Genomic DNA, 25211 nt, shown 5'->3' with positions numbered 1-25211 from the left:
TTAATTGGATATCAATGGTAAGTTTCCACACCTGTGACATGTTTGATTGTAATTAGTGCCTGTAGGATAAGAAGGCCTTGCATAGAGTAATCAGGTGTGCAGAGAAAATCACCAACACTGCACTTCCTGGACTTAGATAGATAGATAGATAGATAGATTAGATAGAAACTAGAAAAGCATTTCCTGAAGGAAATACAGTGCATGAAAATGCAAAAATATGATGTAAAATATCATACAGAGTAAAACAAACTATAGGTAGCTACAGCTACCTAGTTTGGTTGCTAGGTAGATGAGGTTTAATATAGGTGGAATGACTGAACAGTTAAATTGATAACAGTTACAATGGCTGAACAGTTAAAAAGTTCAGTAGTTTAAAGGGTTAAATTGTTTAACAGTGAAATATTGTAGTGAGGACTTTTATTTTGAAACAGTTTTTGGCAGAGGAAGCAGTTGAACAGGATGTGTAGTCTTAATAGGGCCAGTTTGTATGCTTAAAGCCTGAGACTGGCAGTTGATCCAGGTGGCCCGAACACCTGCCATAGGATTCTAATTGCTTAACGGCCGTATTGTGATGTCATAATCATAATGTTAAGTCAATGGGGAAATTTTGATTAGTTTTTAATTAATAGTTTAAAAAGTATAAAAGTTACAAAGCTGAAAAATACATAGCACCCATGTCCTAAGTAAGACCTAACGTAACATAGTTTGAATGAAGTTTCTACGTTAAGCGGTTGAAGCTGCATTAAGTCGCTGTTAGAAGAAGAAGAAGAATAAGAACTAGAAAAGCATTTCCTGAAGGAAATACAGTGCATGAAAATGCAAAAATATGATGTAAAATATCATACAGAGTAAAAACAAACTATATTGGTTGCTAGGTAGATGAGGTTTAATATAGTTGGAATGACTGAACAGTTAAATAGGTGGATAGTTTAAATGGTTAAATTATTTAGGTAGATAGTTGACGATAACTGACAGTTGGAATGGCTCTAATGTTTGCTAGCAGTTATGCTAACTATGTTAACAAAGATAATAATGTTAACCAAGTTACTATGCTAACTAGCATGCTAACAATGTTAAAATGTTAAGTATGCTAACCATGTGACTTAGCTAACTTAGCTAATCATTTTTAGCAGTTATGCTAACTAGCATGCTAACATGCTAACTATGCTAACCATGTTACTTAGCTAACTTAGTTAATCATTTTTAACAGTTATGCTAACTATGCTAACTAACATGCTAACTATGCTAACCATGTTACTTAGCTGACTAGCTACAGTGGGTAGGAGTCATAGTTGATGACAAGTAACAGTTACAATGGCTGAACAGTTAAAAAGTTCAGTAGTTTAAAGGGTTAAATTGTTTAACAGTGAAATATTGTAGTGAGGACTTTTATTTTGAAACAGTTTTTGGCAGAGGAAGCAGTTGAACAGGATGTGTAGTCTTAATAGGGCCAGTTTGTATGCTTAAAGCCTGAGACTGGCAGTTGATCAGGTGGCGGAACACCTGCCACAGGATTCTAATTGCTTAACGGCTCTATTGTGATGTCATCAGCCCATGTTAAGTCTATGGGGAAATTTTGAGTAGTTTTTAATTAATAGTTTAAAAAAAAGTATGAAAGTTACAAAGTTGAAAAATACAAAGCCCACATGTCCTAAGTAAGACCCTCCATAGCGCATTTTGAATGAAGTTTCACGTTAAGCGGTTGAAGCTGCATTAACTGCGTTATAAGAAGAAGAATAAGAAGAACTAGAAAAGCATTTCCTGAAGGAAATACAGTGCATGAAAATGCAAAAAATATGATGTCAAATATCATACAGAGTAAAAACAAACTATATTGGTTGCTAGGTAGATGAGGTTTAATATAGTTGGCATGACTGAACAGTTAAATAGGTGGATAGTTTATATAGGTAAATTATTTACTTGGTAGATAAGGTTTAATATAGTTGGAATGATTGAACGGTTAAATAAGTGGATAGTTTAAATGGTTAAATTATTTAGGTAGATAGTTGACGATAACTGACACTTGGAATGGCTAATGTTTGCTAGCAGTTATACTAACTATGTTAACAAAGATAATAATATTAACCAAGTTACTATGCTAACTAACATGCTAACAATGTTAAAATGCTAAGTATGCTAACCATGTGACTTAGCTAACTTAGCTAATCATTTTAAGCAGTTTTGCTAAAAATGCTAACTAGCATGCTAACTATGCTAACCATGTGACTTAGCTAACTTAGCTAATAATTTTAAGAAGTTTTGTTAAAAATGCTAAGTAGCATGCTAACATGCTAGCATGCTAACCATGTAACTTAGCTAACTTAGCTAATCATTTTAAGAAGTTTTGCTAAAAATGCTAAGTAGCATGTTAATATGCTAGCATGCTAACTATGCTAACCATGTGACTTAGCTAACCTTGCTAATCATTTTTAGCAGTTTTCTTAAAATCTTCCAAGAAAGCATCTTAACATCTTAACTATCTTAACCATGTGACTTAGCTAACTTAGCTAACTGTCTACAGTGGGTAGGAGTCATAGTTGATGACAAGTAACAGTTACAATGGCTGAACAGTTAAGAAGTTCAGTAGTTTAAAGGGTTAAATTGTTTAACAGTGAAATTTTGTAGTGAGGACTTTTATTTTGAAACAGTTTTTGGCAGAGGAAGCAGTTGAACAGGATGTGTAGTCTTAATAGTGCCAGTTTGTATGCTTAAAGCCTGAGACTTGCAGTTGATCCAGGTGGCCCGAACACCTGCCATAGGATTCTAATTGCTTAACGGCCATATTGTACTTAGTTAACTTAGCTAATTATTTTTAGCAGTTTTTTTAAAAATGCTAACTATCATGCTAACATGCTAACCATGTTACTTAGCTAACTTAGCTAATCCTTTTTAGCAGTTATGCTAACTATGCTAATGAACATGTTAGCATGCTAACTATGCTAACCATGTTACTTAGCTAACTTAGCTAATCATTTTTAGCAGTTATGCTAACTAGCATGCTAGCAGTTTAACTATGCTAACCATGTTACTTAGCTAACTTAGCTAATCATTTTTAACAGTTATGCTAACTATGCTAACTAACTATGCTAACTATGCTAGCATGCTAACTATGCTAACCATGTTACTTAGCTAATCATTTTTAGCAGTTATGCTAACTATGCTAACTAGCATGCTAACATGTTAACTATGCTAACCATGTTACTTAGCTAACTTAGCTAATCCTTTTTAGCAGTTTTGCTAAAAATGCTAACTAACATGCTAACATGCTAACTATGTTAGCATGCTAACTATGCTAACCATGTTACTTAGCTAACTTAGCTAATCATTTTTAGCAGTTTTGTTAAAAAAATGCTAACAATGCTAGCAATGCTAACATGCTAACTAGCTACAGTGGGTAGGAGTCATAGTTGATGATAAGTAACAGTTACAATGGCTGAACAGTTAAAAAGTTCAGTAGTTTAAAGGGTTAAATTGTTTAACAGTGAAATATTGTAGTGAGGACTTTTATTTTGAAACAGTTTTTGGCAGAGGAAGCAGTTGATCAGGATGTGTAGTCTTAATAGGGCCAGTTTGTATGCTTAAAGCCTGAGAATGGCAGTTGGGACAGGTTGCCTGAACACCTGCCATAGGATTCTAATTGCTTAACGGCTCTATTGTGATGTCATCAGCCCATGTTAAGTCTATGGGGAAATTTTGAACAGTTTTTAATTAATAGTTTAAAAAGTATAAAAGTTACAAAGCTGAAAAATACATAGCACCCATGTCCTAAGTAAGACCCACATTAACATAGTTTGAATGAAGTTTCTCGTTAAAGCGGTTGAAGCTGCATTAAAGCGTTAGAAGAAGAAGAAGAATAAGAAGAAGCCTAGGAAGAACAGTACAGTGCATTTTCATGCACTGTAATAAGAAGCCTAGGAAGAACAGTACAGTGCATTTTCATGCACTGTAATTATACTAACTAACACTTAATCTAAATCAATTCTAAAAAAACAGTATCCACATAGTGGTGATTAATCAATCAAGAGGCACTTGTAATGACTGAGGCAGGGAATGAGCCTGTGATTCTCTGTGCATAGTAAGGTAAGGTAAGGTGCTCTGTGTGAGTGAGTGTCATGGTGATAGTGGTCATGGTGATAGTGCAAATGAGTAGGTCCAACAGTGCAACAATGCAGAAATAAAGTCTATATATCTATATTCTATCTAACTATTTTAAGAAAAGGACTTCGGGACATCTAGGCGCTGCCTGTCAAGGGGCAAAAAGGATTTTAAAGGACTGTCATCACCCTGGCCATAACATTTTTCAATGGTTGCCTTCTGGAAAGCGGCTTCAATCTCAAAAGGCCAGAACAGAAAGACTAAGAAGAAGTTTTTTCCCCCAAGCCATAAGGACAATGAATGCATAATTCCCCCCTCTCCATACACGTTTTAAATTTTATTTTTTATTTAATCCCCACATCCCTTCTGTTTTCTATCTTCTTACTTTTCTATTATTATTAAACTTTGCACAGCTGGGAGTTGCAGTCGCAATCCCCATTTCACTGCTTTTTGTTCCACAAATTATGCATATGACAAATACATTCTTGAATCCTGAATCTTGAATATGATAGTCAATGAATTTTGGAGCTCTTGGGAGACCTCTGCACATTTCACCCTGGGCTGCACTGACTGAATATTTCTGAGAAAAGGTAGCTGAACTGTATAAATCTGGAAAAGGCTATAAAAAGATATCCAACGATTTGAAAATGCCTGTCCGTAGTTTTTAAAGTCCGATAAAGAAGTGGAGAATTAGTGATTTAGTTGGATCAGGCAGACCAACAAAGATTTCAGCCTTCAGCTTCACTGCAAGTTAGTGTTTCAAACTGACTGTCAAAATCCACAATAAGTAGGCACTTGAACAAAAATGGGCTCAAATTGGCAGAATAATTTAATGTCTGTGCCACAAAATGGCAGCTGAAAATATGTCTCAGAACTTCTGGAAACCAAAACTGATTTAATATTTAAATTGAACACAACCGTAAACGTTATGTTTGGAGAGGAGTCAATAATTCCTGTGGTGAAAAGTGAACCATCCCTGTTTGTAAAGCATGGTGGTGGATCTCTGGACAGGGCAAGAAGAATGGGCAATTGTGCCACCTCAGATGAAGGTACTCCTCCACAACTGTTACAAAAGACTATACGCTGTCATTGGTGCTAAAGGAGGTAAAACACAATATTAAGGACTGAGTATATAAACTTTTGATTTCCTTTACTGCTATTGATTTGTTTAATGATCACACTACTCTGTGATGCCTTATGGTTTAATTTGAATCCCATTCAAATAAATGCCATGTGTTTTGCCTGATCACTTGCGTTTTCTTCAAAGAATGGTACAGAGTATGCTAACAGAGTATGTAAATTTATGAGCACAACTGTATAAGATCTTCACACACACACACACACACCATACAAAAAATGCAGACAGTGATGTGGGGGCCAAGCAGCTAAGCACGGCACCCTTGAGTGAACAAAAGGGACCAGTAGGATAGTCAGAGCCTGCAAGGCCTACTCTGCAGGCCTACACTGTAACTATTTTTTGTAACTGTTTAAAAAAATCATGGATTCTTAATACTGTGTACATGACACATCGGTCATTCGGAAATACCAATCTCTGACTCCGGAAAAATGTCTTGAACGCAATGCCGGGTCAGATTTTATGCTTGGAGACTCGTGCAAAAGTATTGTGCCCAGAGTTACCCGACATGATGTCACAATCATGCTCTCCAAGTGGCCTTCATTGCAACAACGTAACCAGAGGCGAACCTCACTCTCATCAGTCTGTAGGCAAGGTGATTTATCACCAGGGTGCGATTTGTGTAAAAACCAGAGGGGATGATTTTGAATAAGTTTGTAACCCCCGAACGAGTGCTTTCTCGTTTGTCCTCCGCAAACTACAGGTGTTTCGGTAGAGAACCATTGAATAATCGATGCCAAGCAATTTCTGTAACACTTTTTGTGACATTCAGCAAATATCTCCTCATTTAATGTAAGTTCCTTCGGACAATAGGCCTACGTCCTACTCTACGTGCAGTTGTCCTCCATCTCAGTTGCATCAGTTTTCTAATTTTGAAGGTTCTAAAACATTATTATGCTTCACTGAATCCTTCTCGTTTTCTTTCATTTGTCCAGCTTTTCCATTCGCCTGAAACACTCATTATTGCTCATTTACATTTATTCATTTAGCAGACGCTTTTATCCAAAGCGACTTATTATGTTAACTATATTACAAGGGCCATTGCCTGGCCGTATCTACCAGGGACGTGCACAGGGGGGTTGCTCAGGTTGCCCGGGCAACTGCCCATATGGCCTTCTCGACTCACGTTGCCCTTCCGAGGGGAAAATAAATAAATAAATAAATCGTACAATGGATGCAGAATTTCACGTAGGCCTAGATTAAAAAAAATCGCAAAGCCTCATTCACTTCCATTCGAGCACCGAAAGTGAAAGTAAGTAGGGAAGGGCAAACTGTTTACGTGGCTTCAGCGCTGCACACGACCGGCACCAGAGCTGAGCCTGCATGAGCGGCCTTAGAAGGAGACTGTCGCGAAACCACGTTGTCGGAATAAGTGAGTTTGTGATGTATAACAAACGAACGATCATCATCAAGTTTTATCAAATGAATTCAAATCTTCATAAATCCAAGCTGAGTTTGCCACGTTTAGCCTAAATAATCAGACAGATAGCTCGCAGACAAGCAGCCTGTTACCACATAGCCCGCCGAGCATTTAATTTGGTTATCAGGCTGCTGCTATTTTTTTCCTGTGACAGAGACGACATTGGTTATCTTTACCGCAAACTGCTTCTCACTCTTAGAGAACGTTTACAATGTCAAAACATCATGTTAAATAGAGATGATAAGCCTACTCTTAGTTATCTCCTTTGCAGCAGAACTAACTTGAACATTATGCTACTAGCCTACTGTGCGGCCCGCCGGCCAATTTTCAAAACCCAATGTGGCCCTTGAGCCAAAATGTTTGCCCACCCCTGCATTAGGCAAACTAAAGCTAGCCTACATGTCTGCTGATAGTTAGTTTCTCACATTTTGTTTTAGCAAGTAGAATGAATGATGGAAGTAATGCATCACATTAATTATTTTATTCAAAATGGTTAAATGCCTAAATCCTTTCCACTATTTTGGCTATTGTTTGAAGCCAAGATGCCCACTGAAAAGAGGCGGATTCAGGAGAGGGAGAGACAATTCAGGGAGGCAGCAAAGGGCAGCACATCACTGCAGGGTTGGCTACGAAAAAGCCAACCAGCAGGTGAGACAGAAACTTTCTGTGATAAAGATGACATGACACTGTGTAAGCGAATTGATTAATTAATCAGACTCATATTTTAGCCTACTAATGGCAATGTTTCATAATTACATTACATTTAAGATGAGGAACAGTCACAAGCCTCCAGAACATGTGAGGAAAATGTGGACCAGGAGGAGGCACATAGGGCAGGTAGGCCTAAGTGATGATCACCAAATATGAGATGAGAGGACCATGCTAGAAAGTACAGGGTTAAAGAGCAGCATGCTAAATAATTGTAATCTAAAAAAAACATAGGCTATCATTTCAAAGATCTTGCCTGAGCAGAACATAAATACCACTAGTGGGCATTAAAATAATAATGATAATGGCAATAACAATAATATGTAATTGGTCAGATGATGAGCCCACATTTGGAGAAACCTATCAGTGACTTGATAGGATATTGATAGGGATATTGATGTTGGTGATTTTCATGACTCAAGTCATGTTTTTCTGTGTTATTAGTTAAGGTGATTGCTGTATTTCAGTGTTTTACTTCTATATATATATAGAAGTGTATATATATTTTAATAAAGACCCTGTTATTCTCAGTCCTTCATATAGCCCGTGAGTTTTTTAAAAAAAAAATTTTTTTTTTGGGGGGTTTTTTCAGGTCAGAGCAACTGCCCCTCAAAATTCCTGTGCACATCCCTGGTATCTACCATAGAGGACAGGTCCTCAATATTTCTATCTTCAAGTTTTGCTTCATTAATTGAAAATAATGGACAGGACAATGCACCGTCACGTGACACCAGTGTTGGGAGTAATTCCACTACTTTTAGTGGTAATGAGCATGTAACGAAGTATTTTTGTAAATCAAGTAACACAATTACAATTACTGAAATTTCAAAGAGTTTGTTACTTGCGTTACTCTGTTGATCTTGAATTAACGACTGCAGACAAGATGACAGATGCACTTCTGATCTAACGTCTCCCGACCTAGCTGTGTTTCCAGCGATTGTGTTTCATGTTTAGATTGCATTCTTTACAGTTAATAGGAGCCTCCTCAGATTCCTCCTTATTTCGGATTTATGCTAAAACACACAAGAGTGCATTAGGCTACAATTTAAACGGGCATCTTAAAAGCCTTTTCGTTTCCATCTCATAAGCTCCACTACAATAAAAGCGCATTGTTGTTCATTTTATCTCTGCTCTTTTTCGCCTATAGCGCAAAAGCCTCGTTATATCAATTTCTCATTCTTACAACATAGCCACGCCATAACACCAATAGGCCTACATACAGTAGCCTATAGCCTTGGCACAAGCAAGCACACGTTTAACTCGAGAGAAAAATGCAATTTCACTTACCAGATAAATAAACCTCCAAATAGCCTACCGTACGTAGGCCTACTACAGCGACTTGAGTTATTTGCACAGTATGTTTACATCGGAATTGACGTCCATGGTGTTATGGATTAATTTGTCTGCGACGGAACATGCAACTTCTCTCTGGAACACCTTATCAGCTGAAGAGTAACCTTCTGCATAGTGCGCGACAACCCCAAACCCTCGGATGCGCATTAGAACTTATTTCGGTAGGTCAGCACTTGTGCAGCGCAGGCTTTTCCCAAACTGGTGGTGCGTAAAATGCTATATAATACAACTGTGTTTAAAGCAGAAAATAGGCCATTTTACATTGTTTCACATTACATCCCATTGAACTCATTCCATGTAGCCTACAGAAGGATTGCAATAATAATGATAATAATAACGTATTACTATATTGCAGAATTCAGTGTCAGTGCACCACCATGCATACTACTAGTAACGTCTGAAGCCTCAGATGTCCGGTCAACTCCACCACCACCAGATAAAAAGCATAAGTGGCGTATGTGTCGGAATCATGACGTTGGAAGTGGAGTTGCGGGGTTGCGGCCGCTCCAAGACACTGTCATTCTCCGTGTACACTGGACATGCAACTGTGTTCTGTACCCAAAGCATACAGTAGGCCTATGCTTTCTCTGTCTATGATCTGCAGGGTTAGGGCCTCCTCGACGAGGGGATTGCTGGTCCGCGGATAATTTCCCGCACAATTAAACGATATCATTGAACCGCGGACCGAAAGAAAAAGAAACGAAACATTTCCCAGAATAGGAAATATTTCTTAATTTATTGTTATCAAATAAAGAGGCATAGCCTTAGGATGTAGTGGTGTGAGCACTCATTCTTGTGTGTGCGCATCTGTGCAAGTTAAACAGTGGAACCACTGGAGATAACGTGGGTATAGCAGCAACAAACAACGTAGCCTTTTTAAAACAATGAACGAAGCGGACTCTTGCTGTCCATGAAAACATAGATACTGGCTAGATCTTGTTAGGCATGTTTACGTAATTTAGGTTAATAAACATGTTGCATTCTATTCAGCCTGATTATGTCATTCTTTAAGCTACATAGCCTGTCTCCAGTGTTCCTCAACTTGACTAGTCCGGAAAACGAAACCTCTGCCGGTCACTTTGACCGGCACCATTTTTTCCTAGCGGAAACTCTGGCATGTGAATGTCTGCATATCTACTGTGTGTGTATGTGTGTGTGGGTCTCTTTATGTGTGTGTGTGTTTATGCATGTGTGTGTGTTTATGTGTGTGCGGGTGTGCATGGGTGCATGTGTGTGAGTGTGTGCATACGTGTGTGTGTGTGTTTATATGTGTGTGTGTGTGTGTGTGTGCATGCGTAGTACCGTTACTACAGTAAATGTACACATATCTTAATTTATTGTATGGTCCCCCATGAATGGACAGATCAAAAAACAATGGTTCTGTGTCATCCTTGTGGGGCTACATGCCCACCCAGTTTCGTGCACCCCATCTTTCAGTGTACCGGGAATCGGTGATAATAAACCGCCGTGCAGAGAAGGTCATGATAAACAATGCTTCTATGACTCCTCGTTCCAACAATCAAACTATTTTTGTGATTGACTGTTAGAACTACCCTTTTCTAGAAACACCAAATACATGAACGATAGTTCTAACTACCAAGATTGCAATGGAAGGTAGCCAGAAACCCTTTCTAGAAACGCACACCTGACTGTGTGTTGTTCTGTATGTCATATAAATTACTGGATGCCAAAATCTCACTTTGGATGAATATCTATCTATCCATCTAATGATAGGAAGGAAAAGTATAAACACTCATGGTGTTTGTGCATCTTTGCTGCTTAACCCCCCCCCCCCCTTTTTTTAAATGTATGCTCACCTCCCTACACAAGCATAGAGTAGCAAAATGCATAAGGAGAAGATGAAAAAACACAGTGCCATGGTCTTTCTTCTACCAATACGATCAATTGCCCACAAGGTCACCAGCAGACCTGTGTAAATCAAAACAGCAGATTATAAACTACCCTGAATTAAGACAATGTATGGAACAAGCTTTGAATTGAAGCAATTACCTGGGAATTCAGAAAGAGTAGTCCACAATAGGTCTTTGTAGTCATCCGAGTTTAGGTATTTACACTCCAGGCTGCAGACTGGCTCTTTACTGGCTCTGGAACCTGGAAAGGACATCTAATGAAACTTAATCTCAAATTCCTGTCACAGAATAGATAATTTGGGACACAAATGCAGACAGCCCTCTCTTCAAGACACACCTCCACATGTATCTCCCTCCTGGAAAAGCTCTGTTGTCAGCAGAACAAGACCATAGTAAGAGAATGCATTCGAGAACCTAGAACAGATGTTTCAACTGTCATTTACAGATGGGGTAAAATTATTGAAACATTTCGCAATTCATTATGGGGTAAAGCAGCATTAAGCCTCAAAACAATTTCTAAATGTTCTAAATGTTTCTAACTGGCACAACTCCTCAGTCTCAGAAGAATGGCATTGAAAGTAAGTAAGAATCTATTTTATGGCAGAAAAGTGTGTGTGTGTGTGTGTGTGTGTATATATATGGATACATTTCAAGTGTAGTCATTGAAATGTCAAGAGTATCATTAGTGCAGTAGACATGCAAAAGTTCAAGTGTATCATTTATCTGTGTAATCCAATGACAGCTTTGACGATAAGAGTTTACATATCCCATCATTTTGTGGCTTAACATGGATTTTAATCATACTAGTTTTTTTTTATTTTTTATTGAGAGATTCACTGCAATATCACAATAACAGAGTTGAGGAATAATTAATCTATTGTTGGTGTATCCTCAACATTTTGTGTAAATTAATGAAAAAAGAAGCATTATATTCCTCACTGCCTATCTGAAATATCCCACCAGAGGAGGTGACAGCTCTCTGTGCAGGCGTCATGCATCGCATTAAAAATATTTTATGCAGTTTTATGACAGAGGTAACAGAGTTTATAAGACATTCATCAAATTCATTCATACACTTTCTTGAAATATTAAAGAGGCCAGTCTGAGGGATTGACAGTCACTTCTTCAATAAGGACTATTTAGGCAGAATAGTCTGCCTGCTCTTTGCCAACATGGCCTGGGACTGAAAAGAAAAAGAATGATACCTTTCTGTCAAAAAACTGTTTAAGAAATATAGAACATATTTTGTCTAAATGTAGACAGTGTCATAACCACAATGCCATCATTCATATAACATTCATATAAAAAATGTACATGGTCAGGAAACATAGGGTTACTTTTTTGGTAGTGGCAATCGCAACAGACCCAAAATGCACTTATTTGCTGTCTATAGGGGTTTTGCAGTTCAGCTGCATCATAGTGTGCTTGACAAACCATACAAAATGGCTTTTAGATAATTTTCTTTATGCACACAAACATGTTCAAATAAGTGAAAAACAACACTTTGGAGTGCTTCCTGGACTCACAAGGAGTTGGTCTGAGGTGCTCTTTGGATGGGAAACATTAATTAAAAAAAACAAGGAAAACCAAAAGGCCTCTCTTAAAAGCCGATATTGTCATGTTTTTTATGTTTAGAAATTACACTATAAAACATTATGATAATGAAACTCTAAAATGTCTAAATACCTAACATTACCTTCAAAACCAACAGTAATGTAATGTAAGCATAATACAGTATACTGCACATCAGCTGTTACCATCATACCAGTTGATATGGTTGCCATTGTCTAGAGCATTTATATAAACATCTCTATGCCTTACCAGATAAACCATAATAGAATGGTAGTCCAACGAAAGTGTGGGGAAAATAGGTCCTGGATTTTCCCTCTGTCCTCCTTTTGACAAAGTCACAATAACATTATTAATGGTGTCACAGTAACTAAAACAATCAAAACTTAGAATATCAATTTTACACTCACCTGTTCACTAGGTTTCACTGTACACAGTACAAGAACAAAAACATAGGTTTGAATGAGTATGGTAAGTAGTAGAGTATGCTATGTCTTTTCTTCCCCCACCCATTTGGTTGATGATTCGCAGGACACCAGACCAGACCACTGATACACATGAAATTACAAGGTTTTCTTCCATGTAGGGGTCATGTCCCTTCATGTTAACCCTCCACCCCCAGTTTTTGCTCGACGACCAACAATTTTTGTGCAATCCTGGGGACATTCTACCAGAAATGACTAGTTCATACGGGAAACTCTGAGTGACGCTACTAATTGGTCGTGACGTGTACCAATCAGTCTCGTTTCTATTGCCAGGGTATTTTAGATATCCGCGGTCCGATGTCAGACTCACGCAGTCATGACTCGTGAGATGACAGCGCTAAATTGCTCACTCCTCTTCCCTAGCTCCACCTGTCTAGATCTGCTTAGGATAGGGGGGTCTTTTTGATTCTCATCTATGCTTGTTATTTGTTCTCACGCAGCAGCATTCTTCAGCGGAAATTGTATTGCTCATGCAGCTTCATTTATACAGCTCTGCAGCAGCAACATCTTGAGCAGATCTAGGCCTCCATGAGCAAGCATCCTACCTTGTACTTACTTACATCAATAAATGCATTCTCTTTCCATCTGTAAGTTTCTTGTCTGAAATGTACATTCTCTGTCCTGAAATTATAGTAATGAATAAAACATATATAATCCAAAAAAGCCTTGAACTGACTAGATGATTGTTAGTTGTTCTTTAAAGGAATGCGCTATTCATTAGGTTATCAAATATTTTTTTTTTCTTAATGAAAATCACTTGAAAAAAAATTGGACTGTGCCCAATCTGATTTGATATACGTGTTTCTCAGTTTTGCTACGATAAAGAATTAACAGGCCCTGATAACTTAATTTTTAATTTGACATCAAATATATGCAAGATGCATGCCATATACAAGTTTCACTGTATAAAGTAAATTCTGTCAAACCACGGTCAGTCCTGTCACATAAAACATGGAAATAAAACATTACTATTTTGAAAAAAATACTGATTAATCAACTATGTAGATGAAGGTGGGGTATATATATCCACCATTATGTGTTTATAATATTATGAGTGGCTGATGGTTCTTATGTGCTTACTATCCACTACAATTGTCTGTAGAATATATTTCTTATGAGGATTACCATGTTAGATACAATCAGGGACATGTTATCAACAAAACAATGTTATTTGTGTAACAGAAATTTGTTAGGGAATCATTCTATCATATACAGATTTGTCCATAACAAAGCCTAACTTTTTTAGGGTTAAATGTGTCTAAAAATGTATTTTATTCAAGTACAAAACATCTACAGATGGCACAATAGGTATTTCTCATAGTTAAACATACCCTCCATATGACAACATTTTCAGATTCAAGAATAAGAATTCCCCCCCCCCACTTACATTTCTGGTAGAATATCCTATTGGTGTCTAAGAGACATATCAATGCAGCTTATTATGACTCAAAACTGTGAAATGGTTATGTTATTGTATTTAGCAGATGCTTTTATCCAAAGCAAGTTACAGAATATGAACATTACAATAGTGAGAATTGACAGTTTGTTTTAAAGTTGGTAATCCTACATTAAGCCAAATAGTAATAATAACAATAATAATATCGATAACATATGGTTATGAACATAACCTCGGTTCTCTAAAGGAGAACACGAGAAGTTAACCCACGGGAAGTTCACCCCCGGTAATGTCATCGACCTGAACCAGTCTACAATCACCTGCCTCTGAGGGGGGGGGAATATTTGCATGTGAAAGTCTATATATCCTACATGCAGAATATTCCTCCTATTCTGACATTCTGAAGCACCTAATGGCCAGAATCAGGAGTCAATGAGGAAGAAAGGGTTAACGTCTTGTGTTCTCCTTCAGAGAACCGAGGTTATGTTCATAACCATACATTCTCTTTCAGTCAAATTCACTCAATGTTAACCAATGGGAACACGTATACCAGGGATCTCAGTGCGACTGTGGCTACATAGTTCACCAACTCATAGTCAACAAGATGCAGGAAGCGTGCTTGAAGATCAGTGATATACTGTATACCGCAGAGTGAGAATACACGCATGTAGAAGTTTCATGGTCTTACACACAGCAGAGTATTTCCCCTCACTCCTGCCGTTTCATAAATCTGATAGCATGCGCTGAGCAGTTTAGCAAAATGCCACTTGCGCTGCGCTTTACTTGGCGCAGCGGCAGACTAGTTCTTGCGCGCACGTGTAATGTGAACCCCCCTTAAGCAAATGGCTAATGCATAGATACCTGATGGGATATCAGCAGGTTGATACTAAAATGTCCCCACTTGCTAGGCAAGGGACTGTTCTCTATCATGTCCACTTAGGCAGTGAGTCATCCATATGTCAAAAGCAGAGCTGGTGCGTGGTGACTTGTATTAGTCAACAGGCTCAAGCTCTCACGTCCGCGTTGGCAAGCAATGCACCAAGTGGGGAGAGGTCTCTCACGTCCACTTGAAACTTGGAGTGATCTAACTGGCTAACACAAGCAGAGGTGTTGCGAGTGCACAGTGAAGGGATTTGAATCGTCTGATGCTAGCAGAGCTTGGCAAGAGTGCGTATGCTTGCGTATAGACTCTATACTATAGAGTGAAGTCAGTGACCGGTGATTTTGGTTGTTTCGATAGTTGCATAAGCACACTGATAATTGAGCTATCTGACACGAGCAGAACTTGGCAAGCATGCAGATAGATGTTATTTCCCAAAGTGGAGCATTCTTCCTTTATAGAATGCTTCCTTGTGAGTTGGGTTCTACGAAGATTAGGACTCTACTTTGGAAGAGACTAGCTAGTGTGGACGCTTTTAACTGCACGCTTCTGTTTTGACAATGCCGCTGCTAAGATGCATGTCAACGCAGAGGATTATGGGTATTTTGTTCACCTGAGGATCCAAAGATGCATCCTTGAAAATTCTCAGAATGAAGGGCGCTGTCACACCGGCACTGGGCTCTCCCTCAGCCACGCCCACTACTCAATCTCTACTCAATCAGTATCATCGTTCACTATCCCCAGCCTTTTAGCACTCCTCCCCTGTTGCCCGTTTCAGCTCATTTACCCACCTATAAAAACCCTCTCCAGTCCTCAGTTGTTGTCTGGTCTCCTCTCTATATGACATACAGATTCACTCCCTCAATATTGGCACTCCAGTGCTTCTCCAATTTATCCAGTGTTTTTCTCCTGTGAAGTTAAGTTTAACTTCTGGGCTTTTGTATACCTAAGTTTGTTGAACAGTTTATCTAGAAGTCTTTTGTCTTCCGGTATTTTTGACTCTGCCTTTGTTACCACTCTCCTTTGCGATCTCCTGTGTTTTTGTCCTCTTGGACTCTATGTCACGCATTAACTATTTTGGCCACTAGATGTCGCCAAAAACTTCTGTTCTGTCCCTAGCTAGTCACTTGTTACCCAATCCTCTTGTTATCCAATTAACCTGTTCCTCATTGTCTCTGGTCACATGTCTCATTTCCTCATTGTGTCAGTGTATTTAAACCCTGCTCTTTGTCTGTGTCTTTGCTAAGTCTTCGTGATTACCCTGTGTGTCTCAAGCTCTAAGCCTTTGTGGAAATTTTGTGGATTTTTTGCCCTGTGGATTCTTTTACCTCTGTGTTGAGCCGGACTGTTTAAGGTATCTCCTTTGGATTCTCCTATTGGATTTGTTTGCCTTTCCTCCCTCGGACTGAACTCTGTTATCCGAACCCTGGCTTGGCTCTTGGACTTTGATTTTCTGGATTACGCCTTGGATTGATGTTTTTGGATTTAACTTTTTGGACTTTTTGACTTTTTTCGGATCTTCTGAGCTTTTGTGTCTAAAACCTGAAATAAACTCAGTTAATCTTACTTTGTCTGCGCTGCACTTGAGTCATTAGTCTCAGTGGCCTAGTGGGTTAAAAGTCAGTTTGCCACTCCGACGGCCCGGTTTCTAGACCCGACCGTGACACTCTACTTTGTTTTTGATACTGTTTTGACTTTTGTTTACTTGACAAGAACTTTCATTAACAACACCTGTAGATTTTACTCTTTGTCCTGAGTCTGTGACCGGCGCAAATTTAGAAGTATTCTTGACATCCTTGAAAGGTGGCCGTTGAGTATGCTTCCTTGACTTTGGGAAACGGCTAGAGCATTCATCGCTGGGTGAAGTGAGTGACATGTGGCTCTTGTTTGTTGGACAGTTGCATAAGGATGGGTGAAGGTATTTCCTGAAGCCCACCTCGCGCTGAAACATATCTGGTCTATCGATACACCTTTTCATGCCCCCAAAGATGCTCTCAAGTATTAGGGGGTTGGCACGCCTGACACTTCATACACTAGAGGGATGACTTCCACTAGCCAGTGGGAGAGCCTCTGTTTTGAAAGTGCAAGACAAGCAGGTAGTTTGATTATTCTACTCCTCGGGGCTGAGGTTGGCACTATAGGCAGATAAAATGGGTTTGGGTTGGGAACCACTTTCAAGTCACATTTTGAGAACTGCATGCATGCAAAGTTCACAGACAGCGCTGTCACTTGCTTGACCGAAGTCAGGGCAATGAGGAGGGTAGTCTGAAGTGATAGCATAGCAAGGCCCGAAGAGTGCTGAAGAGAGCTTTGAGCACCACCCTAAGGTCCCAAGCAAAACGCGAGGGGGTGTGCTTCTGGCATCATTCCGTTTCAGCCTAAGTGGCAGGCAGAAATAGCAGCCAAACCTTTAGTGTGGAAGCAGAGCAGCCAAGTTCTAATAAATGCTGTAGGAACGTAAGCACTGATTCAATGGGACACGACAGTGGGTCACAATTGTTGTCAGTACACCAGTCTGCAAACATTTTCTACTTGAGTGCATAGAACATTCTCATACCTGATATCATACCTGAACACCCTCCAATAGGGGTGGAAAGGTACACATATTCATACCGAACCGTTTAGGTATGAATGTACCAAATTGCAGTCTTTATCAGTAATCAACAGCTTTTTTGCATGTGGATCATGTTTCAAATTTAAGTTCCCACACAAACATATTAAGTGGGTGGACCATATCTCAGTTTAGTCAATAAACATCAAAAAACATCTATTCAAACTACTATTTCCGTTGTGCATCAACAATGGATTTGATTTTTTGTGTACGGTTACAACCCTACCCTCCAACAGTGTAACATTTTGAATTTATATTCATTCATCTTTGAGTGCAGGGGTGGAACGACAGAGGTTGCAATGGTGTTCAGACACAGCTGCGTCCACAACATCAACATTCACGCCTGTGCATGAGCAGCGACTATAATTAGGAAAATATTGGGACATTACCTTCCATCGATTATAAGTTGGTTGTAAATTCTCAATAATTTCTATGTATGATGTTTTTTACCATCAACTTATAGCCTGATGTCATTCACTCTGCAGTGATTTGAACAACGGAACAACCACCAAACAACAGCGCTTTCTAGACATAGGTGTTACAAGGTCATTGTTTGAGCGAAAGTTGTGTCGTACCACGGTGGCTTAGCAATGACGAAGCTAACTTTTGAAAAAACGCACCTCTGATCAGGGAATGACGGCCAGTAACTTGATTTGCACATAGTGTGGTGAGCATTTATGTATGATGTAACCTGTTTACACTTTAGATTAGGGGATGCAAAATTCTGCTCCATACATTTACAAATTAATTGAGTGATGCCAATTTATTATCCATAAAGCACCTTCTGGAACCATGGGAAAGCTAAACTGGTTAGTCTTTGTATAATACCCCTGGGTGCTAGCCTGGGTTTTCCCATGCTGCCTTACGCACGCTATATTCAGACTGCTAGGCAGCCTGGATTCTATGGACATCGTTTTCACTTCAACGAAGGAACCAATCACAGAACGGAGGGAGGGCAGCAAGACGATGACGACACACCGAAGCCGTTATGAGCTACGTCCAGACGCATTTGATAGACATTCGCAGCGCCCAATAAACGGCTCTGGGCATTCGTAAACCACGTCTCAAATACGAGAAAATGAATGTCTAGTTCCCAGACCCAATCTCAATGAGATGAGGTCTGACGTTAGCCAGGCTATAGCTGGGTGCAGTGGATATAAATATTCAGGAAATGTTTAGTCACATAACAAATTATTTATAAAGGGATCTTTCTTCAGCTATTTTGAATGGCTTACAAGTGAATCATTCAGCAACAAATTATTTACAAATGGTTTATTAATGATTTATTAATAGTAATTACACCACTGACTTAGCCTGGGAATACCTATACGAACTTTTTGCAAATTTGGGATTTGCTCTGCAGCTCCGTCTGGCCATTGAAGCCCATTTCCAATGTCCCTAAAACACGGGCATGCAAATACAATCGCTAATCTGGCATGGACGTGTATTTCTTTGAAACTGAATAAACAACTGCATTTAAAATCTTTGTTTACAAGATTGCTACACTTCTGAAATGATATGGTTAGAGTTTAATGCACCAATTTTAGTTTAATTTCACTGCTAGTTATGCCCCTGCTGGAAGTCGTAAGTCCATGAACCTTCTTCAACTGAGAAGGGTCTGGTCTCAACGAGGCTACCATTGACTAATAGTTTAAAAATAATGCATTAATTACTTAAGGAATGTCAATACAGCATTTATTAATCATTTACTACCATATCCAAATGTGTTCATAATTATTTCATTATTAAATAAAGGATTATAAAACCAAAATATGCTGGAATTAAATCAGTGCAAATGTGATATACTACCTGTCTGGCAGCGATGAGCTTGCCTAAAGGCATGGGTACTTTGTTCTCCATAGCGATGCGTTTCAAAGTGTTCAGAGCTTTTTCCTGATTTCCCGTTAGCACATCATAACGAGCACTTTCAGGAAGCCACTGGAATGGGAAATGGAAATACAAACACACAAAGCAAAAAGATTTTAGGAAAATTAAAGAGGACATTTAAAAAAACGTCAATATACCAAAAGGATGAAGCACCACAACACCCTTTTCAATCCTGAAAAGACCCTGTTTAAAGATGCCTGTTTTTGTGTCTGTTCTGTTCCAATTTTGCATTTTGCACGATGGCCTCGCTTCAACATGTATCTAACTGTAAAGGCCAACGCCCACTGGCGTCAACATTTGCGTCTATGGATTAGATGTTCAATTAGACAATTTTCTAAATGTTGACGTTGACGCGCTTTAGACACCACCAGTGGGCTTTGCACCATTAAAAATAATAGAGTTCTAAACTTTGGTGTCACTTGATGCGCATTAGACAATCCCAGTGACTGTTGGTCTTAACACCCCCATCTGCTCCTCTCCCCTCGTCATCCAATCAGTGCTCAGCATCACCTAAGTATTGATCATTTAGCTTTGCTACCTCATTAGTCAATCACGGCCTGCACCTGCTATCAGCTCATTATTCTTGGTCAGCTGATCCTGAACCACCTCTATATAAACTTTTATCACCTCTATATAACTTTTTAGCACTCTTTGTGAAAAATTGATGTCTGAGACAGCGATTTTGCATGTCTAAACCTGACTGCTCTGTAATGAGCCTTTTGTTGCTTCTTTGAGCCATTCGGTCTTCTTTGTTGTAACTTCGCCTTGGCCCTTATTTTAGGCAATCTTCACAAAATGTATAAAACTGACAATGTCCCTGTACCATTCGGTAACTCCTGCCGTATACAGTACATTTGTAATTAAATGACTGGATAGGCTTTTACCTGGCATGCCCTCTAAATAATCTATTAGCAGTGAGGTCACTTTTGAAGATTTTTGGGCTGACCCCAAGATGTTAGTTTTCAAGATGTTCCTAGTTTTTATAGCCATTCATGAACTTGTGAGACTGACGCCTAATTACTCTTCCGTAAAACACTATAAATTAATTAATTATTAACAAAATATACTTAATATGAATTTCAAAATATATGAAATAGAAACATGAAGCCCTCTTTTTAGTGAGTGTGTTGGGGGATTGAGTAGAGTCTGGTGTGGTGGGAGGCATCCAAATCAAATCAAATAAAAACAAAAGTATCAATCTAAATTCAAAATTCAATCAATTCTTAACTTATTATCAGTATTGAACAGGAGTGTAATCACATTACATTTGTCCGTAACTTAGTAGTGTAACACGTAACACTACAGTTCCAAACAGTGCGCACAAAAGTTAGATTCTCCTATTTGAGATAAGCTACTAGGAAATAGGAATCCTTCTTTCTCAAGCCGTGGGGATGCTGCTGCTGCTGCAGTGTTGTGCTTTAGCCTGTCATGAGGAGCAGGGCGCATCATCAGATCGCCTCCTACAACACTGCCTCTGAGAAGGACTTCTTGGTTTTAGATGATAAGTCTTTGCTTTCCTTAATTCAATCAGACTGTTTTTAAGGTCTAACATAATAAATAACATTTTAAGCTAAATATTCACCTGAACAAGACAAACAGCAGTTCAAAATGTGGTGGTGAGTGAATTTTTAAGTTAAACTTCATTCTTCATTAGTGTCTGCTGTGTAGTGTGTGAGTGAATGTTGGTGTCAGTCAGTGGCATCCTTATATGGGCTATATGGGCAATCGCCCAGGGCGGCATCTTCTGTTGCAAAAAAAAAAACATTGGAGTATTTGTTTGCGCCTACCGGTTGTTTTGTGAACTTGAGGACATCATTCAGTAAAGGCTGTCCTGTGAGGACATTTGTTCTCTGCATTTTACCTATCCTGGTGTAGTATGCATACATTCACACACACACACACACGCTTGGAGCACTTTTTTTCATAGCTTGGCTGGCCTGCAACTTATAGTCAGGTGCGACTTACATATCAAAATATATATAATTTAACATGTTTTTAAATGTTAGTCAGTTTCAACCGCACATCTTTTTCTCTCTCTCTCGTTCTTGGAGGTAGCCTCCCGAGCATTTGCTCTGCTGCCAGCTTGTGCCTCCACATCGCTCAAAATGCTTGACTGCATTGCATTCTCCACATTTCTAGCTACATTTTCATGTACCACATCGTTTTTGTTCAATGAATCTTTTGCAAATTGTATTATAATTACTGTCGGGCCCTCCTTGGCTGCCTTCGTTATTGCCCAGCTCGCCTCAGCTTGCCGCCATTCACTCATTCGTCTTCATTAACATTCCCGGTAGAATTCTCAATCTTTTTGGCCTCTATGTGTCCAGTTACATAGTCTGTCTGTTCTTGGTCTTGGATTTTGTGAAAATTTCAAAATATTTTTTTTAATTTTGTGACTGATGCGACTTATAGTCCGGAGCGACTTATAGTCCGGAAAATACAGTACACCTACACACCCGGAGCAGTGAGTATCTCCTAAACAAGCGTTTTACATTGATTTGATGCTGGTCTTTGTTGAGGCCAGTGTCGTCGTTAGACCTGGGCATTCGAGGCTATAGTCCCGGATGTCTTGGGAATAGCCCCGGATCTCTATGCCTTAAAAGATAATGAAAATCGTCCTAGAGATTTGTATGAGGTTCCAATCGGACGCCACGGCCAGCAGCCACAACTGCAACATTGTTACTAACGCTGACCTGGCATTCCTTACTGACTCGGAATAATTTGTTGCAAATTCAACATCAGTGTTCTATTCTTCCCCCCTCGGTCAAACTGATATTACCAGAGCCCGTCTACAGTTTAATAGCCTACTATTGCAGCATATAGTTATGGATACAATATGGATACAAGAAGGTTTTTTGGGTGGGAAAAACAGCCAGTGCAAGAAGAGACTGAGACATCATCTCCCCCAACCCCTGATAATACTTCCATCAGCTCAGGTTTGTGAAAAAAGCAGCCAGCTCTGGCTTTGAATTAATGGTCTGTGTTACTAGCTAGTAGTAGCCAGCCTCTGTACCTCGCTAGCTTTAAGACACTTCATTTGGATAACTGAAGAGATAAACTTAGGGCCAATCTCAATTCTCTATTTTACCCCTTCCCCTTCCCCCTTAGTTTTTTGGCGCTGCACGCGGAGGCTAAGGGCTATCTCAATTCTCATTTCGATCGAGGGGTAGGGATAAGGGCAAGGGTAGATACCCCTTAAAACCAAGTAAGATCGGGAGCTTACTTGAAACCGAGGGGTAAGAGAAATACCAACATACACCGCTCACACCGGAAAAATAAGCACACCGAGAGATTCATTGACATGAGTGTTGGCATTAATAAGGATTATAAAATTAAAATGGTAATTGTTTTATGTTGCATTCAATCTTGTGACGATATATATTGAAGGTCCTGTTCTTCACGAGGAAGTTTTCAAAAAATCGCTGTTTTGTGAATGTTAACAGCACATCATTATTTTATGCCGAATGTCTCGTGATTTTTTACACATTTCCATGTCTACCCCGCGAATTGGCAGCATACCATGTCAGAAATGTAAAGTCCAACAGCAGCTAAATTCGCTGAACTTTTTTACCGCTTCGTCTGATGTGAATGCTGCATAGGCCTACTGCTGCCGACTCGATAGGCAGGTAGCGATTGCTTCTGATGTCAAGTAACGACCATTTGGATATTATTGTAAAATATCAAAGGAGTTGTGGGATGTTTACATAGCAAACTGCATGTTTATTTTGTCCCCATCGCTGTTTCATTCACCCGGACCAAGGTAGGCTGCGAATGAACATAGGCACGTTCAGCTGTTGTCAGGGGTGAAAGTAAGCCGGTACTGGCCGGCACGGAGTACCACTAAAATATTTGAGAGGGTTCGCCGCATCGAAAGAAAACTATACTGTCTCTGAAAAATATAGCACTTTCAGCATGACAACACAACTGCTAACGCCAAATTACCAGAAGCAACACGCTTTCCCCAAAATATATTTCATATACATCGTTCTGAACTGAATCTGAATTGTGTCTAAACCTCCCCTGCAGCTGGACAGACAACGAGCAAGCTATAGCTGCACAGTAGCCTACAGTAATTAATTGCCTAACGTGCACTGGTATCCAAAGTGTTTTAGCAGACGGACGTTTCTTGGAAAGTCTCCCAAATAAAAAAAAACATACAGGCTAAAGAAAAAAATATGTTGATGTTTCAATAGCCTATTCTGGTTTTATGTGTCCAGTGTTTCGCTAGAGAGACAGGAGACAGACAGTGCGGTACGGCTTAACCAGATCTTGGCGCAGCAATAATGAAAGTGTTTTAGCGGACAGAAGTATGTTGCCCAAATAAAAAAGGCATGACTCAAAGAAACGTGTTTCATGATATACAGTAGCCTATATAAAAAAAAAAAATTGATTGGAAGTGGGAGGATGAGCAGAGTAACTAGGTTAAATAAATAAATAAATGTTGAAATTAAGTGATTTATTCATAATCAAAACAGATGCAGGTGGGTTAAAGAATGATACTAGAGTGATAAGAAGTCCTAGTGAATGCTTGATAAGTAGACTATAATACAGTAAATAAACAAATAAATAAATAATAAATAATTAGGCTAACTGAAAGGGCACGCACGCTCTGGGCCAAGATTATAACTCTATATCATAGTACCACCAAGAAATAAAAACTACTTTCACCCCTGGCTGTTGTTGAAATAATTCCTGAACGGTTTTATTCCGAGCTGAAAATGCAATTATAGCCTATTTGACAGACGACAGGTTGCTAGTGACAAAATATTAGCTTTCAGTGTGGTACGATCTCTGTAAATTACGTTAATTCAAGTGTTTCAATCATCCAGCTCTCCCTTATGGTTGGCTAGTGGTATCTCATTTCCAAGGGGAATATTCTTCACCCCTATGTCTTGCCACTCGGTTTCAAGGGACAAGGGCTAGGGGTATGAAGGGTTAGGGGAAGGGGAAGGGGTAAAACAGAGAATTGAGATTGGCCCTTAAGCTTAAGTATCCTACCGGCTCTGTAGGATCGAATCACATTCTTCACAAGCATTCGTTTTCCATGAACTTGCTCCATTAAGTCTACTAGTACAGTAGTCAACAGCCTTTTTAACACTGCTAGCTACAGTACCATAGGGTAGGGGAGACCGGGGACAGTTGCAACAGGGGATGGTTGCAACATGTCAATTTTTTTAGGTATGAAAGTATTTATTTTCTTGAGCTTTGTTTCTGTTAAACTGCTGTCACTGTTTTTGTGATTCAGCTCAAACTTATATGATTTAAATGAGTGATATGTTAACTTTAAGCTACTATAGTTAGCATGTGTCAAGGTCCCCTTGTTTAGCTAGCACATGAGGTTTTATCATGGCTGACAGGAAAGGGGACAGTTGCAACAACTGTTGCAACTGTCCCCGCATAGTCCCCGCATAAATGCATAAATATGATCATATCAAATATATATTTTAAAAACATGTTTTACATGACAATAGTCTTAATAAAAGTGAATTGCCTCCCAAATTGTTCCATTCTTCCTATGTCACTAAAGTCCTACTGTATTTTATATCAATTTCAATATTTGACATCTGCACATAAGGCCTACTCATCTAGACAAATCTATAATTGTCATCTAATCAAAGCTGGTGAATAAATAACACTGTAATATAATTATAACTTACATAACTTGTATTTACATACAAAAATAATCATTTTGCTGCACTGACATATATTGTAATATATTGTATTTTTAACATGTTGCAACCATCCCCAAACAATGTTGCAACTGTCCCCGGGCCGGGGTCAGTTGCAACATCTGACTCCTT

At 39.1% G+C, this 25211-nt stretch overlaps 1 protein-coding gene across 2 annotated transcripts in view; it reads right to left on the bottom strand.

Annotated features, from left to right (window-relative positions):
- LOC125294508 (synaptic vesicle 2-related protein-like) overlaps positions 1-25211 on the bottom strand; it is a 104283-nt gene that overhangs the window by 6348 nt on the left and 72724 nt on the right. For both annotated transcript variants that reach the window (XM_048243332.1, XM_048243330.1), the window contains 5 exons: positions 19333-19461; positions 12404-12477; positions 10920-10996; positions 10722-10823; positions 10529-10640 (listed from right to left, as the gene is read on the bottom strand). In XM_048243332.1, coding sequence (XP_048099289.1) covers positions 10529-10640; positions 10722-10823; positions 10920-10996; positions 12404-12477; positions 19333-19461 — 494 coding nt within the window. The remainder of the gene's footprint in view (positions 1-10528; positions 10641-10721; positions 10824-10919; positions 10997-12403; positions 12478-19332; positions 19462-25211) is intronic.

This window comes from Alosa alosa, chromosome 5 (assembly GCF_017589495.1).
Source record: "Alosa alosa isolate M-15738 ecotype Scorff River chromosome 5, AALO_Geno_1.1, whole genome shotgun sequence".
NCBI classification, from domain to species: Eukaryota; Metazoa; Chordata; class Actinopteri; order Clupeiformes; family Clupeidae; genus Alosa; species Alosa alosa.
Note: the sequence above shows the minus strand (reverse complement) of the source record. Positions and strands in the feature narration are given on the sequence as shown.